We start from the raw sequence: 18,964 nt of genomic DNA, 5'->3' as shown, positions 1-18,964 counted from the left end.
CAGCAAGGTTCTCAGCCCGAAAGCTCATACAGTCAAAAATTGTTTCTTTCTGCCTCTGAATAAATTGTAACTTGATATTTAGAGGTTGCTTTCTGATTATAATTTTAAATCTGTTTCTTTTAGAGTGAATTAAATTCCCATTTGTTAAAGGAATTTGATTATGATTTCATCAGTTACTCCCTAGCAACACACTCACACAGTGTGATTAAATGTGTTAATGTTCTTGATAAATCACTAGTAAATAAAGTAAATCCTTAAGAATATTTTTTTGAAAATAAATCCACAGTTCAAAGGTAAAAAGCGGAAAAAATGGGGACGTGATTGCTCAAACTATATAAGCAAGTTAAGAGTTTAAAAGAGCATGACAGTAGTTGTAACATGATAGGTGAAAGAAAGTAGAGATGACACAGCCAGCATCTCGCATAAGAGCATATAAAGGCACAACAAGAGGAGAGGGGAAGAAATTAACCTGCAGTCGCTTGATGGGTACCCACCACAGAGGGAGGGTCTCACCCCCACAACCACCCCTAACAATGGAAGCAGAGGAATATTATAGGTTATAGTAAAATCCACTCTCCCTCATGAAATCTAACACTTCGGTTGTGGCTGTCACGTCATTCGCAAGCACCTGAGATAGTGAGGTAGGCAAGTTGAGAGCGTGCCGCAGATCGGCCAGCAGGGTGCACTCGACAAGAATGTGTGCTGTTGTCAGTGGACTACCACAGCTGCAGTGAGGAGGATCCTCCTGATGCAGAAGAAACTCATGGGTGAGTCTTGTGTGGCCAATGCGTAGCCGGCACAACACAATGTCTTCTTTCCAAGAGGCCCAGTAAGATGTATGCCACACCTTAGAGGACCCTTTAATTGCTCTCAACTTGTTTTGAGTCATATTAGCCTGCCATTCCAATTCCCAGAGACTCAAAATATTGCGCTTAAGTCCTAATCTTAATTCTGTGCACGGCATCCTGACATCAACCTGGTCTCCTGTAGTTGCTTCTTCAGCTAAACAGTCAACGAGTTCATTTCCTGGAATGCCTATGTGGTGCAGTGTTCACAAGGTCACTGTCTTTCCAGACCTGTAGAGGTCAACCAGTAGGCCTGGATGTCGGTGACCAAGAGCTTTTCAGGACAGCACAGGGTTATGACTTTTAAGCAAATCATGGAATCACTACAGATCAGAAAGCTCACTGAGGCCTGGGATTTGACGTACCACAAAGTCTGTGAGATGGCAACAAACTCTGTAGTGTATACACTGCAGGCATTTGGCAGAGAGTGCTTCTCGTGCCCCCTTGCACGTGCAGAAGTGTATCTGACCCTGTCGTTGACTTTCGATCCACCTTTGCAGATGCATATTGGGTTAGAATAATTGTGAAGGACTGAAAGAAGCAAATGTCAGAGAAGGGTAGGATCAGCATCCTTTTTGGAGCTACAAAAGAGGTCCACCCATTTCGAAGGGCAAGGTACAGGCCACAGGGAGGGGGAACTGTCGAGAGGGAGCTCTGCACTTTCGCCGGGAGTCTCTTGAATGCTATTGAAGTATCCACTGAGGGATGGCACTTGTGCCATTAAAGCACCCTGCAGCATTCTCTGAGAGCTGTGGCTATATCTTCAGACTAGCGTGGCACTAGTAGTCGTAGGAATGAGCTGGAGGAGTAGGGTATCATTGCTGCTACAGCATGAGTAATAGTATAAATAGTATTCTGTACCAATTTCTCAATATCTGTCACATGACTGGTTGCAAAAATTGGCTGCAGAGGTGAAAACCTATCAATTAGCTTTTCAAAGCGACCAATGTAGAGCACATTCTAGATATTTTTTAGTGGAGAGGGTGAGAACGATAGGAAAATGTTCGCTCTCACAAAAAACACCATGGACGCACTACTGAATCAGGGGTAATATACTCAGGCTGCAAACTGCAAGATCAGTAGCTGAAAATGTTCTGTTAGTCACACTGAAATTGGTTGCAGCTCCAGTGTTGAGTAGACAGACATCCAATTCTCAAAGGAGGTATTCTAGTACTCAGCCACTGTGAGACAATGTCGCTGCCCCAGAGATGATTATGAGCATTAAAGTCCCCCAATAAGAGAAAGGGGGCAGTGGAGAGGTAATGCACCACAGTACGGCATTTTCCCCAAATGGTCCACATTTTGGGAAGTGGAGGTCAAATCCAAAAAGGGGACCAGTATTTAAAAAGCCAAAAAATGTGAGGGAAAAAGTGTTAAAGCAAAGTGAAAAGAGCAAAAACCTTCAAAATTCTGAAGAACAGTCACAAGAACAAGATAAAAAACTTGACCCAATAAAAAAGACTCCTATTAGTCGCCTCTTACGATAGGCAAGAAAGGGCTGCAATACATCTGACACCAAACTGTAGCAACCTGGGGTGAATGGGGCCACTATTGTGTAGAGGTGGTAGAGTGACAAGGTGTTGAGGCAGTTGTGCTGGCCAGTGATGACCAGGAAAACTCAATGCAAGTCTTGCGCTACAATGATTGTAGTGCTGGAATGACACAGACATACACCCCTGCAGGCATACGGTCTGCCGACTGCATTGTCAGCTGCAGGAGCCTGGGGTGGTGTGATGGACATTTGACATCTGTGTCCTGCTTTGCTGGCACTGTTTTCTTCAATCAGCAGTGCATGCCCCTGTTAGCTCTGTGCAGTTGTGAGTGAGAAGTGTCAGTGACACGAATGTCTGTCCAGAGTCTGGTAGAGATCCGTTGCTATGGGAAGAGAAGCTTGCACCTGTACTGGTGGATGGCAGTCACACTTCCCAGGCCACAAACTGGTGCCCACCAAGGCAGAAGTTCGGATGTTGCTATAGAGCCTGAACATGGTTCATCCATTGTACTGCTCCCCCACGGGTGAAGAATTAACTGTGTGGCCTGGTGTGGTGGAGATGGCTGCAGAGACTGGCATTGGCTGCTCATTCATTCATAACTTAGTGGAGACTTAAGTGGCCCTGGTGTTGCAGAGCGTGTTTTCAGACTGTGCTAACTGTGCTAGAATCCAAGGGTATTTTTCGTGGTTAATGGCACATTTGTTGAGCCAATACACCACTTCCAGGCACCTACAAACCAAAACCTTCATGGCAAAATGGTGTGGAAAGTTCTCTCAGGCTTGTTTGTAGTTCCACTACTTTTCTGCGATGTCATCAAAATTACATGCCTTGGTCTGGCACCTTGTAGTAGGTAAATAGGCTTGTTTATGAACTCACATACTAGTCCTCCATGCCTGCCTGCTCACCTTGTGTACTGCTGCAGTGAAGCTGCTTTTCTACCATTAAATTAGTGATGTTGTTACAAATAGAATATTACTTTTCACACAGTCAAACACCTTGGATAAGTCAGAGAAGACTCCAACTGTTGATTTTTTTTTGTTTATTTAAAGGTTTTATTATGCACTTAGAAAATGTTTACACAGTAGATGAAGTAGAGGAGCCCTTTTTAAACTCGAACTCTGTTTGATTAAGTATCCTATACTACACAGGGGGGTGACAACAGTAGAGTACGTTACCTTTTCAAAAATTTTAGAAAATGATGTAAGAAGTGACACTGGGTGCTATTTCTAAAGGGGATCAAAAAGTTTCCATTCAAAGGCCATACAGTCCAGAACTGGTGTGCCAATCAGGCAAAACTGCCTTGAGCATTGAGGCAATCATCCTACCAATGCAATAGCTTGAAGATACCCATTTGGTAATACCATGTCCTGCTGTATGAAGATGTCTGTAATTGTCTGCTACACATCCTCACCCTTTAAGGCTTTTTTAAGGGACCAAAGGTGTGATATTTATTTATTTATTTATTTATTGTTCCGTGGGACCAAATTAAGGAGAAGTCTCCATGGTCATGGAACGAGTCAATACATGAAATTATAACATGATATTAGAAATAGATAAAATGAAATATATATAAGAAAACATACTCACGTGACAACCTGAGAGAGATCACGAATACACAATGTGTGCTCTCCCACTTGAGTTAAATTAGCTTCTGCATTACAGCATTTGTGATAGGGGGTGAGTGCTTTATGATGAAGCCACAGTTTACTCAGATGGCTGTCTGCTGGTGTTTGCCCTTTGGCAGACAAGAAAAAAATAAAACAGGTTGGTCTTGTTTTGATGCACTTGGTAATAACATCAGCATTTTTCATGTTTCCACATTTACCACACACATAATGGAAAGACATGAATGCCATACTGTTCCCTTGTCTACCTGTTGGAGTTAATATACTTGCACCAGTCATGCTACATTGCATATATGCTGCAGTAATGCCCTCAGGTGAAAACGTTTTGATCACTCCTTATATTTTTATGATGTCTGATCAACACTGTAGAATTACTGCACAAACTGAAATTGAGTATTTATATGTGGTAAATTTAATTTGTAGTTTTTTCATTTTTCCCATGTTTGTTTTAATTATTATACATATGACAAGTAATGACAATATTATGGAAAGGATAGTGGAGATGTTGAGTCGCAGATAGGTGAAACAAAATATCTGTCAAACAAGTAATCTTTTGGCCAAAAAGACCCTCTTCCAAATTAAACAACATACACATATATACATTTCCACAAATGCAGCCCACACACAATGGCTACTGTCTCTGGCTACCATGGCCAGACTGTGAATTGCGTTCATGGAGAGAGAGAGAGAGAGAGAGAGAGAGAGAGAGAGAATATATGTGTGTGTGTGTGTGTGTGTGTGTGTGTGTGTGTGTGTGTGTGTGTTTTTTGTTGTTGTTGTGGTCTTCAGTCCTGAGACTGGTTTGATGCAGCTCTCCATGCTACTCTATCCTGTGCAAGCTTCTTCATCTCCAAGTACCTACTGCAGCCTACATCCTTCTGAATCTGCTTAGTGTATTCATCTCTTGGTCTCCCTCTACGATTTTTACCCTCCACGCTGCCCTCCAGTACTAAATTGGTGATCCCTTGAGAACATGACCTACCAACTGATCCCTTCTTCTAGTCAAGTTGTGCCACAAACTACTCTTCTCCCCAATTCTATTCAATACCTCCTCGTTAGTTATGTTATCTACCCATGTAATCCTCAGCATTCTTCTGTAGCACCACATTTCGAAAGCTTCTATTCTCTCCTTGTCTAAACTATTTATCGTCCATGTTTCACTTCCATACATGGCTACATTCCATACAAATACTTTCAGAAACGACTTCCTGACACTCAAATCAATACTCGATGTTAGCAAATTTTTCTTCTTCAGAAACGCTTTCCTTGCCATTGCCAGTCTACATTTTATATCCTCTCTACTTTGACCATCATCAGTTATTTTGCTCCCCAAATAGCAAAACTCATTTACTACTTTAAGTCTCTCATTTCCCTCAGCATCACCCGATTTAATTCGACTACATTCCATTATCTTCGTTTTGCTTTTGTTGATGTTCATCTTATACCCTCCTTTCAAGACACTGTCCATTCCGTTCAACTGCTCTTCCAAATCCTTTGCTGTCTCTGACAGAATTACAGTGTCATCGGCGAAACCTCAAAGTTTTTATTTCTTCTCCATGGATTTTAATACCTAATCCCAACTTTTCTTTTGTTTCCTTTACTGCTTGCTCAGTATACAGATTGAATAGCATCGGGGAGAGGCTACAACCCTGTCTCACTCCCTTCCCAACCACTGCTTCCCTTTCGTACCCCTCATCTCTTATAACTGCCATCTGGTTTCTGTACAAATTGTAAATAGCCTTTCGCTCCCTGTATTTTACCCCTGCCACCTTCAGAATTTGAAAGAGAGTATTCCAGTCAACATTGTCAAATGCTTTCTCTAAGTCTACAAATGCTAGAAACGTAGGTTTGCCTTTCTTTAATCTTTCTTCTAAGATAAGTCGTAGGGTCAGTATTGGCTCATGTGTTCCTACATTTATACGGAATCCAAACTGATCTTCCCCGAGGTCGGCTTCTACCAGTTTTTCTATTTGTCGGTAAATAATTCGCGTTAGTATTTTGCAGCTGTGACTTATTAAACTGACAGTTCGGTAATTTTCACATCTGTCAACACCTGCTTTCTTTGGGATTGGAATTATTATATTCTTCTTGAAGTCTGTGGGTATTTCGCCTGTCTCATACATCTTGCTCACGAGATGGTAGAGTTTTGTCAGGACTGGCTCTCCCAAGGCTGTCAGTAGTTCTAATGGAATGTTGTCTACTCCTGGAGCCCTGTTTCAACTCAGGTCTTTCAGTGCTCTGTCAAACTCTTCACGCAGTATCATATCTCCCATTTCATTTTCATCTACCTCCTCTTCCATTTCCATAATATTGTACTCAATAACATCGCCCCTGTATAGAACCTCTATATACTCCTTCCATCTTTCTGCTTTCCCTTCTTTGCTTAGAACTGGGTTTCCATCTGAGCTCTTGATATTCATGCAAGTGGTTCTCCTTTCTCCAAAGGTCTCTTTAATTTTCCTGTAGGCAGTATCTATCTTACCCCTAGTGAGATAAGCCTCTACATCCTTACATTTGTCCTCTAGCCATCCCTGCTTAGCCATTTTGCACTACCTGTCGATCTCATTTTTGAGGCGTTTGTATTCCTTTTTGCCTGCTTCACTTACTGCATTTTTGTGTATACAGCCTTCTTTCATGATTCTCGAACCAAGTGTTAGCTATGATTAAGTTATGCTCTGTGCAAAATTCTACCAGGCGGCTTCCTCTTTCATTTCTTAGCCCCAATCCATATTCACCTACTACGTTTCCTTCTCTCCCTTTTCCTACTACTGAATTCCAGTCACCCATGACTATTCAATTTTCGTCTCCCTTCACTACCTGAATAATTTCTTTTATCTCATCATACATTTTATCAATTTCTTCATCATCCGCAGAGCTAGTTGGCATATAAACTTGTACTACTGTAGTAGGCGTGGGCTTTGTGTCTATCTTGGCCACAATAATTCGTTCACAATGCTGTTTGTAGTAGCTTACCCGCACTCCTATTTTCCTATTCATTAGTAAACCTACTCCTGCATTACCCCTATTTGATTTTGTATTTATAACCCTGTATTCACCTGACCAAAAGTCTTGTTCCTCCTGCACCGAACTTCACTAATTCCCACTATATCTAACTTTCACCTATCCGTTTCCCTTTTTAAATTTTCTAACCTACCTGCCCGATTAAGGGATCTGACATTCCACGCTCCGATCCGTAGAACGCCAGTTTTCTTTCTCCTGATAACGACGTTCTCTTGAGCAGTCCCCGCCCGGAGATCCAAATGGGGGACTATTTTACCTCCGGAATATTTTACCCAAGAGGACGCCATCATCATTTAATCATACAGTAAAGCTGCATGCCCTCGGGAAAAATTACAGCCGTAGTTTCCCCTTGCTTTCAGCCGTTCGCAGTACCAGCACAGCAAGGCCGTTTTGGTTAATGTTACAAGGCCAGATCGGTCAATCATCCAGACTGTTGCCCCTGCAACTACTGAAAAGGCTGCTGCCCCTCTTCAGGAACCACATGTTTGTCTGGCCTCTCAACAGATAACCCTCCGTTGTGGTTGCACCTACGGTACGGCCATCTGTATCGCTGAGGCACGCAAGCCTCCCCACCAACGGCAAGGTCCATGGTTCATGGGGGGAGGTGTGTGTGTGTTTATATTGTCTAATTCAGAAGAAGGCCTTTTCTGCACAAAGCTTACTCGCATGATGGTCTTTTTGTTGTTCCTATCTGCAACTCATAATTTCCGCTATATGATGAGTAGCAAACTATCCTTTCCATAATATTGCCATTATTCTATCCTGGATTTTCTATTGTTTGACATATGACAAGTAAGTTTATTGTAAAATACTGTACAGTATGTGCTCAAACTGCAATTTACCCTGTACCTGTAATTGTAAAAGTATGTTGACGTATCCAATATCGCTCTGAACAACCTTCAAAGAATGAATGAATGAATAAACATCTTTGGAGTTACCCTTCATGTGGAGAGGCCAGACAACAGCACATTTCAATCTGTCTGGGAATTACACATTACATAATTGACTAAGAACATTAAATATTAAGAAGCCAGAACTGTTTAGTGTCCTATTGGAGATATTATCCACCCCATATGAACTTTTACTTGTTAAAGTCATTATGATCTTTCTTATTTCAAATTGGGATGTAAGATTAATTTATATGTCCTCTGCCTTGCTTCTTTGGTGCACTGTGTTGCTTTCTTTTTTAAACTATTCATACCAATTTTCTTAACTATTTTTAAAACATATTTATTAAAAATTATTGCTCCACGTAAACTTTTTCACAATGCTCCTGTTCTCTTCTTAATAGAAATAATGCTTCGTTCTGTGGCTGCCTTCTATATCTCTCTTTTAACAATATTCCATACTTGTTTGTTTCTATTGTATGATCTGTCAATTTCAGTCAAGATGTGCATACCTCTGGACATTTTTTTCTTAATATGTTGCAGTACTGCTTATAATATGGAAGTATTTCTGGATCATTACTTGTTCTGGCTATTTTGTACATGTCCCTTTTCCATTGTGAAAATAGTGTGATTCATGTTGTCATCCAATATTTCTTTAATAGTTTCCCATTATAACATTTAATTATCTTTTTAGTAAATTTACTGTCAAAAATGGGCAGAGGAATGGAAATTTGTGAACCTGTGCTGTATTTTAGAGATAAAGCTATAAAGGACTCTAGTGATTAGAAATGAAGTTACACTATTTTCATTTTCATCCTGTTTCATGCACAAAGTGTTGAATTGTAGACGAGAGAAGTCTGTCTTCAAATATTTTATTACCCACACTGGTATCAGTTTGGTCACCAAGCATAATATTAAAATGTTTCCTTGTTTGGTTCTATACTCTGTCTTTCAGCAGACAAACTTAAATTTAGAGCAAACAGTAGAATCTTTGCAAACTCTCCCACAGTCAACATTTTTTAAGCTTTCTTTAAAATCTTCAGTAGTTCTGTCATCAGTCACCTCACTGAACTGTACATGGAACTAAGTTATGCACAGTGGCTAACTGCAACATGATCTGACAATCTATTTTTTTTCCAGCATGCATTTCTTTATCATCTGCTCATTATATGAATATACTACCTATCTTAAGCAATGTATACTACCTATCTTAAGCAATATCGGCAGGCAAATGTATTACTGATACTAAATTACAAGTGGCGAACTTCCACTCTTGGTCACTTTTCCTGTCAGATTCCTTCAAGAAATTTACATTGCAACAATCACATATCAACAACTTCTTTCTGCCTGAGGGATACCACAATAAACTTTCACAATTTTTCATTAGTATTTCCTAGTTACACTTGAAGAGTTGTATTAGGTAACAATCACAAGTATTAAGTTTCCTATAATTGATTTACAACCACATGCTTTTACATCTTGATATGTACAGAACTTACTTATTTCTATTCCTTTTTTGTGACTGTGGGAATTCCTCCTTGATCCACATTGGATATACATGAAGAGGCAGCTAATTTATAACCACTTACATTAAGATTTTCTAGCCATGTGGTTACATGGTTTTCAGTTAGACAAATGATATCTATTTCTTGCCAGCTACCAGATTAAGAATTCATTCATTTTTTCTTTACCCCAACCTCCCCCCCCCCCCCCCCCCACCCACACACGCACACACACACTTTCCTGTAATATTCCCATGAATCAGGTTGATTTCACCTTTCTCCCTGTCACTATAAGATGAGCTGGGAGTCTCTGTCAATTTAATTTCCTTTAATACTGTCAGTCTGAACTATGAATTTGACCCAAAGTCAGTGTCTCATCTCAACCCAATAACCGTACATGACTTTGTTTCTATGAGCTGTTGGTCCCCCTTACATTTTCCACTAGTAATAGATTTGCTAACTTGTGCAAACAGAGTTAGGAAATCCCTAAAAGCTCAAAAGAAAATTAAAAACATGTGTTCTTTTTCACTCCTACAAATTTTCTAATTAACAGCATTCAACCCAATGATGAACATGGGTGACACTGACATGAATAATAAATTTAATTTCACCTGGGCTCATCTGGATAGATTATGACATTTTATAACGACTTAGGAGTTTCTCTGGAAATTAATGTCACACCGTATAGTACATTTTTACATATTTTCTATTTCTTGTGTAAAAGATGGAAAATCTTTTGGGCAGAGGAATGGAAATTTGTGAACCTGTGCTGTATTTTAGAGATAAAGCTATAAAGGACTCTAGTGATTAGAAATGAAGTTACACTATTTTCATTTTCATCCTGTTTCATGCACAAAGTGTTGAATTGTAGACGAGAGAAGTCTGTCTTCAAATATTTTATTACCCACACTGGTATCAGTTTGGTCACCAAGCATAATATTAAAATGTTTCCTTGTTTGGTTCTATACTCTGTCTTTCAGCAGACATTCATAGTAGCATGAATTAAAGACAACTTCATGTAACATATCCCATACAAAATATTCCTCTTACCTTTTAAACATAGTATCCACTCATGGAACCCATGGTTATATTGGAGTTCTTTAAAATTTTGTCTGTGATACATGTTATACCATTTTATAATACTCCCTTTCCATTGCTTCTTTTGTAAAGACGTTACTTGCTTCTACAAAGAGGTACGGGGTGTGGCAGAAAAAAAGAGGCTATTTTAGTTAGTCTCTAAAAGTCGAATGGTATTATTGGCAGCACTGAATGTTTGTAATATATTTCAAGTAGGTATGCCATTTGCTGAGATGGAGTGCTGGATCAGGCCTGAACATGCTGTGGCTGGGCCTTTTACAAAAACAGTGATATATTACTGCTGCTAGATGGGAATACTATAGTCATTTCAAACTTAGATGGAACAATCCTGTACCATTATCACATGCAGTCATGTTATGGGTGAAAAGTACTGATGCAAAAGGAAGTGTGTTTAAGCAGAAATCACTAGGAAGACACAGAAGCTGTCATTCACAGGAATAAATAGAGGAAATGCAAAATGCTGTAATCAACAGTCCAAAGTGTTCTGTGAGGCAAAGTGCAGCAATAGTGGGAGTGTCCAGTTGTAGCATGCATATAATTTTATCGAATGATTTAAAGTTGCAACTATACAAGTTATAGATTGTGCAACAGTTAAAAGAAAGTGATTATGAAAAGCAAATTGCTGTTGAATTGTTGACCAAACTTAAGGACACTGAAGGCTTCTTAAATTTGCTAAGGGTGAACAACGAGGCACATATTCATCTCTCCAAGGTTATGTCAACAAACAAAGCTGCCACTAATGGTGTGTGGACAGTTGTCAAGAAATCTATCAATGCCCCTTACACAGCCAGAAAGTCACAGTGTGGTGCAACGGGCAGAATCAGCCGTTCCTTTTTTGAGGATTAATATGGAGGAGCAACGACAGACACATTCAAGTGGTATGCTCCCATGCTTCACACATTCCTCACACCTGAATCTGAACAGTTTCCTGCAAAAGAATACTGATTTCAGCAAGATGCTGCTATGTCTCATTGTCTTCAATTTTCAGGGTAATCAGATCATTTCAAGGATGGGGACATTTTGTGGCCTCTCAGATCTCTTGACTAATCAATCAGTGATTACTTCCTATGGGGCTTGCTGAAACACATGGTGCATGCTAAATGTCTACACACAATGGTAGAACTAAAAGGCACTATTAATGCAGAAGTCAGAAACATTCTTATACAGGTGCTTGAATGTGCTGTGAACAATTTACATTGCAGATGGTCTGAGAATCAATGTTAAAATGGTAGCCACCTCCAAGACAACATTTTCAAAAGATTAACATACATGAAATGGCAATACAAAAGGATTTTGTTGCTTTGATTAAAAAGTTACACAATATAATCCTGGGCCTCTTTCACTATATCCAAATTGGCCAATTTTTCGTCCTCACCCTGTTTTTACCTATCATTCTCATGTTCTAGGCTGTATAAGGCTGCTCTTTTATGCAAATAGTCTTCATACCGTTACAAAATTGCTTTTCATTACAATTACTTCTGCATATTTATAACAGCCAAAATCCATCCAAATGGTTTCACAGTAGTTTCTGTCAATGGACACAAGTTCATACAAATGTCATATTTTGTTAAATAATTTTATATCATTAACTTCAAATATGTATTCATTAATTTATTTATTTATCTAGTAAAATCTTTTATACATCCAATATATCAATAACAATTAGAAATTTTTGAAAATATAATTAATTTCAAGAGATAAAAAATGTACTCACCAAGCACCAAAGGTATTACGTATGCAGGCTCTCAGAGCCAGTGGCTCTTTCTTTTGGCAGAGAGGTGGAAGGGGAAGGAAGAGAGGTGAAGGAAAAGGACTGACAAGGTTTAAGAAAAGATGTTAAGTTCAGAAAAGTCATTCAGAACTCCAGGTCAAGGGGGAGACTTAGCGGATGGAGTGAGAAGGACATCTCTATGTACAGTATCTGCCATCAAGATCCCACACCTGTGACTGAAACTGACCTGTAGTCCCTCCTTAAAATGTCAGACCCCTCACAAGACTAACACCTCAATCCATAGAACTTCTTACCCCACCCAAACCATGCAACCCCACCTTTTATCTTCTTCCTAAGACCCACAAACCCGATCATCCTGGCCATTCCTTAGTTGGTGGCTTCAAAGCACTGACCAGATGTATTATGTCTGCCTTAGTTGATTAACACTTGAAACCCATAGCACAATGACTTCCCTCCTATATTACAGACACCAACCTTTTTGTCTGAAATTGACACCCATCCCACACACAGCATACACCTTGCTTGTCACCAATGATGCCATCTCCCTCTACACCAACATCCCCCAAGTACATGGTCTGTCTGTTGCTGAACATTTCCTCAGTCAGCACCCACTTAATTCCAAACCTATGACATCCTTCCTGCACATCTTAATCAACTTTACACTTACCAACAACTATTTCACATTTGAGAGGAAGACATACAAACAGATCAGGGGTATGGCCATGGGAACCAGGATGGCTCCTTCCCAATCCAATCTTTTCATGCTTTGCTTGAAGGGGGCTCTGCTGAGATCCATAACCCTTCAGCCCCTAGTTTGGTTTAGATATACAATGATGACATCTTTGCCATATGGACTCATGGTGAGGCCAACCCATTAAAATTCCTGTAATCTCTAAATACAATCTCCCAATTAAATTTTACATGATCCTATTCCAAATCCCTGGGCACTTCCCTTGATGTTGATCTCATCCTCACCAATGGCCAGCAACAGAATGTTGTTCACATTAAACCTACTAACAAACAACAGTACCTACGCTTTCACATTTGCCATCCTGTTCATGTCAACTGTTCCCTCCCATACAGCCTTGGCTTTCAAGGCAAATGTATTTGTTTGGATGCACACTCTTTACAGGACATAATTACCCCACCCGCCTAGTTCAAAAGCAAATTTTCCGGGCCATCAAATCCAATCCTGGTAATGCTGATCCCTAAAAGAACAACTTAAGAGCACACCACTTGTCACTCAGTATTATCCTGGTCTTGAATGTACTAATCAGCAACTTCAACAAGGCCATGACTTCCTAAAATCATGTCCTGAAATGAGATCCATTCTGTCTGATATTTTGCCCACCACACCTAGAATAGCTTTTCATCGACCTCCCAATCTCCGCGATATCCCTATCAAACCCTATGTTCCTCATGCACCCCATCTCCCTACACTATGGCTATTACACCAATAATCATACCCGCTCCAAGATTTGCCCTATGCACCCTCCTACCACCAATACCAGCTCTGTAATTGACAAAACATATGCCATCAAAGGGAGAGTCACTTGTGAAATGACACATCATACACCAGCTGTTATGTAAACACCAAGGTTTCATTCAGGATGAATGGGCATAGGCAGAGGGTGTATACTGGCAACACACAATATCCTGTTGCTGAGCATGCACTAAAAGATGACAGTTGCGGCCTTAGTGCCTGTTTCACCACACGTGCCACCTGAATTCTTTCCAGACACCAGTTTCTCGAAACTCCACAAATGGGAACTGGCACTTCAACATGTCCTTGGTTTTTGCCACCCACATGGTCTTAATTTACATTAATATAATTGGTCTCGGCATTTCTTCAGAGTAACTACTCCTTCCTTCACTTAATTTTAGTTTTCTACATCTTTAATTTTCTGACTTGTCTATTTTTCACCGCCCCCCTCCCACCTCTATCACATACAACACACCTAGCATTTGCTCTTACTAATTCATGCTTGATGTTTTAGCAGTAATATTTCAAGATCCAGGTTTTCAAATCTCATCCAGTGCCATCCCCAACAATCAATCTTTCCTTTTCCTCTAGTCTGGTAAGTCTTCCCTGACCCAGGGTTCTGGGTGACTTTTCTGAACTCTACCTGTTTTGCTAAACCTCACCAGTCCTATTTCTTCATCTCTCTTTGTTCCCCATAAACCCTTCTGCCAAAAGGAGGAGCCACTAACTCCAAAAGCTTGCATACATAATACCTTTCAGATATGTGCTCTCCCCCCACTGCTTGATAAATAGATTTTTTATCTGTCCAGTTACTTTTTACACATACAATATATGACAGATATTGGATAATATTCTACAGTATAGTTATATTAGACAATTATTCTAGCTTGATGCACATATAATCAGACACACTGTAAAAACAATTCCTTAATAAAAAGAATTGACAGCTTTTTTGAATGCCATTACTTGACTGGTGCCCTTCATAATTTCTGGCAGCTTATAGTATAATGCTACACTGGAATGATATGCACCCTTGTGACACAAACTTGTGCTGGAACAGTTTTTATGAATACTGTCCCTTAACCTAGCATGGTCCTCATGCATAGCAATGTTTGGGATTAAGACACTCTCCTAATACATCATGCTTTTCCTTACAAACATTACAGTTTCAAAAATGCAATTGGAGGGAAGAAGAATATTTATACCTCATGAAAAAAGATTTACATGAACTATTGTTTATTTTTTACTACTCTCCTTATCTCCTTTAACTTCCTGAATGTTGTTAAGGTATGAGGGAAATTACCCCACAAGGTAACACCATATCTTAACAGCAAGTGTATCACAAAAACACAGGTTTTACAGTTTCATGAGTTGCATTAATGGACAGCACTCTGATTACAAGACGTTAACTTACAGAGTTGTGGGTTCACACAGGCAAAGACTTAGAAATTTTGTCTGTCATATTTTGAATTTCCTGATTGTTCATGCAATTTAATGGCTTCTCTGCATTTTTATTTTCCTGGGTGTGAAAGTGTAAAGTAATAGTTTTTTGTGCATTTAGGAGAACCTGTTTCTACAGAGCCACTGTGAAACTTCATCAGCGATGACATCTGCGGAAGTGGTAAGATATGCATATTTTGCTTCAATAAGCAAACTGGTATCATCTGAAAATGGCACTGCATCTGCTTTCTTTACACATGAGGGCAAGTCATTTACATTCACTGGAAAAAGAAATGATCCTAAGATGGAGCCCTACAGTACACTATGTGACAGTCAGGTTGGCTCTGAAGGGTAGCTCTGGGTAATACTACCATGTTTGTGTTTCCCTCTGTAATCTGAGGTTGATTGACTAAATAAGATTTCAGCCAATCATCTGGTACACCTCACACACCATAACAGTCAATTTTGTTTAGCAGAAATGAATTATTTATAACATGAAAAACCTTTGGCAAAGCTGAGAAAATATCAGAGATTCTGGAGTATTTGTTACTTGCATTTAAGATGTGGATGACAAGATTAGAAGTAGCAGTCTCGGGGAAATGCTGTACTCTGAAATCATACTGATAATATATTATTCTGACTGAAAAATTTTATTAGCTGAGCTGGAAAGAGTTGTTCAATAAATTTTGAAAAGCCAACCTGTATTTGAAATTTCCTATGAGTCTCCCATCTTTAGCAGTTTTTAGAAAATTTGGAAAAATTCCTCTGACAGTGAAGACTAGCATATGTCTAATAAGATGTGAAAATAAAGTTTGCTGATATTTTTATCATGTGGCCAGGGATCTCATCATCTACCACTGAATGACTAATGAGTGTATGACTTACAGTAACTCATATTGACAGACAGGTCAGAGGAACATTCTATTTTTGTTGACTTTAAGATTTGCAAGTTACTGGGTGTTTTTCACACCTAATTTTCCAAATTTTTGAGCCATTAAATTCTTTGTTATTGCAGCAAAGTACAAATCGAACAGATGTGCAACCAACTTCAAGTCAGTAACAAGGCTGACTTCATAGGAAAGAGCGATATTATTATGAGTTTCCTTCTTCTCAGTAAGTTTTTGCATAGCTTCTCATAATGACTAATTTTTGTTTGATGATTTCCTGACAGAGCCATCATTTCCTCTTAATCTTGCCCCTTCGACCTGCTTCAGAATTAATTTTAACTTTTGAAATAACTCAGAAAGTTTGTATCATGGTTTGCTTTTGAATTTTTAAAGCAAAAGCAGAAAACATTCTATATTTTGCTTGCAAAAATTCCTCTTATATACAGGAGACTCATCCTGAGATGCAGGGCAGTTTAGGAGCAATGTCAGTAGCTGTGCCAGTTGACCACTATATCCTGTAATGAATGTCTGTGCTGAGTACCTACACACATTTCCACAGACTTGGTCAAGTAGTGGCACTAATTTTTGTCATGTGGGTTGAAGAGTTAATGGTTACATACAGATTATGACTTTTAATGACATTAAGGAAGTTCTCTCTTTCTATATTACTATTTGCAAAATTAATATTACAGTCACCACACTGTACTACAGTTCTTTCCTAACTACTGAGTTTTACTTAAAGACAGATCAAGATACTTAAAAAATAATTAATATCGCTGTTTGGTGATTTATAAATATACAAAATTACTATTTTCACTATAGTTAATCACCCTCCATTTTGCTAATTTGCAAGCAGAATCTAATATCTTATAATTCAAGTTTTGTTTGACATAAATGCAACTTCTTTAAGTTTAGAAATAGTTCTGCAAAAGGAACTTGTAAGCTTAAAGATCTCAGTTTTTAAATTTTGTAGATAGTCATTACATAGGGTTGCCTCTTAATTTTTTACAAAAACAATGAAAGAAAAGAGAAAAAGGCAGTAGTTTCTACTTTAAGAGAGGACAAATGCTAGCAACATATTTTTTGTTTTGCATAAAGGAACAAAAAGAAGTTGTTCAGTGATAAATCACATGATTACAAGCAATGAGGCATTAATCTGATGGTTTTCTCCATCAAATAGTCAATAGTTTGGGGTGTTGTCTGCCAGCTAACATTATCATGATGTAGGATGATATGATATTGTCTGTCGGTATCTCTGATTTCACTGATGATTAGTGGGAAAGAAATTTTGTATACTAGTCAGACTCAACTCAAACAATGGACACTCCAGGTAGGATATTAACAGTATACGGAAAGACAGAGTGCTAATTAAAATAAAGAAGACATGACATGTCTTCTTCACGGTAAGTAGCGATCTGTCTTTCCTTACATTGTTGATAGTCAGAATTAATTGTTCTCTTTAATCATCTAAAGCAATGATCACAACATGTCCACAGTAACCAAAGAAATAATAAAGAATAGCTATTTTGTATCCATTTAGTATTATATTCTGCATGGGGACATGAAGCTCTTAGCACTTTCATTCAGACAGTAGAACCACTAAATACACAGTGAGAGCTCTATTGTGTATAATATATATAAAAAGAAGGAATGAGAAGTGAAGAGAAAAATCATTACCTCTTGCCCCTTTTTTGTGAAAATGCGACCCTCCAGGTCTCGCACATCCTCTTCATCTTCCTCACTGTCTTCACTTGAAGAATACTTTCGCTCAGATCTTTTATTTTCTGTTACTTCACGGTTACTCTGCTGCAATTCCTGTTTCCCTTCATCTGACAGTCCCACCTACGATGAAAAATAAAATTTAATTTAAACATTCAAAATAGAAATTAAATTACAATTAAGTTCACAATGTAACACACTCTTGGTAACTTCTTTTTGTATAATTTTGAAACAACATGGTGAAAAGCTTTCTCAAGCTTTTTCATATGATTAAATCCATTTTAACTCTTCAGTTGAAACTTCTGAGCTGAGAGGCTGTGATCGATGTATAAAATTTCCACCTGATGTTTCGCCTCCATCTGCAAGAGACATCTTCTGAGGTCGTGCGGCTTTCGTCCAGCTACTGCAGTAGCTGGACGACCTCAGAAGATGTCTCTCGCAGATGGAGACGAAATGTCAGGTGGAAATTTTATACATCAACCACGGCCCCTCAGCCCGGAAGTTTCAACTGAAGACAACACCAGCTGTGAAAGCCTACATTCCATTTTAACTGTATCACAGTGGGAATTTCAAATTTGCCTGGCTCAAGGTAAAGCCAGAATAAAATTTTAAACTTTTACTTAGGAAGAACTTCAGTTTTCAGTTGATTGATCAACATGGGTCTTACCCCTTGCAGAAATTTAAGTATATCATTTAAGCATTAATACAAACTAAAATTTCCGTGATCTTTGATCAAATGTGTAAATGCAAAGCAAAGTTCTGACTTCTACGTATGTTGCCAATTGTGCTGATAGACCAAAACTGCCATGTAATTGTGGTATGAGGTGCATACAAATATAGCTTGGTTAGTTTTGTAAATGTCTATCAAAAAATAAGGCATTTTGTTTAACCACACCATTACAGGTGAGTATGATTCTATTAGATTTTATCAGTACTTTTGTTGAAAGCTGCAAATGGATATAGCTAGTTCTGGTTAGTGAGACAGGTGGAGTGGACAAAGGAGGAAACCGTATTCCATGTTTTAATGCATTTTTTTCATTTGAAAAGATGCAGACTACACTGTGGCATTAAAAATGATTTGGTTCTTTGGTGATGAATTTAAACAGGCTCATCTAGGCACAGGATGGTAGCCTACACTTTCAGGTTGGGCAGAGGAGGCTACCATACAGGAAATCATCGTAAAACTTCTAGATATGGTAATGGAAAATTGCAACAATGGGTTCAAAATAGCT

General features: G+C 38.8%; 1 protein-coding gene across 1 annotated transcript in view; it reads right to left on the bottom strand.

Moving 5' to 3' along the window:
• LOC126482030 (multiple PDZ domain protein) overlaps positions 1 to 18,964 on the bottom strand; it is a 1,476,438-nt gene that overhangs the window by 1,061,385 nt on the left and 396,089 nt on the right. The window contains exon 10 of the mRNA XM_050106002.1: positions 17,691 to 17,855. Coding sequence (XP_049961959.1) covers positions 17,691 to 17,855 — 165 coding nt within the window. The remainder of the gene's footprint in view (positions 1 to 17,690; positions 17,856 to 18,964) is intronic.

This window comes from Schistocerca serialis, chromosome 5 (genome assembly GCF_023864345.2).
Source record: "Schistocerca serialis cubense isolate TAMUIC-IGC-003099 chromosome 5, iqSchSeri2.2, whole genome shotgun sequence".
NCBI classification, from domain to species: Eukaryota; Metazoa; Arthropoda; class Insecta; order Orthoptera; family Acrididae; genus Schistocerca; species Schistocerca serialis.
Note: the sequence above shows the minus strand (reverse complement) of the source record. Positions and strands in the feature narration are given on the sequence as shown.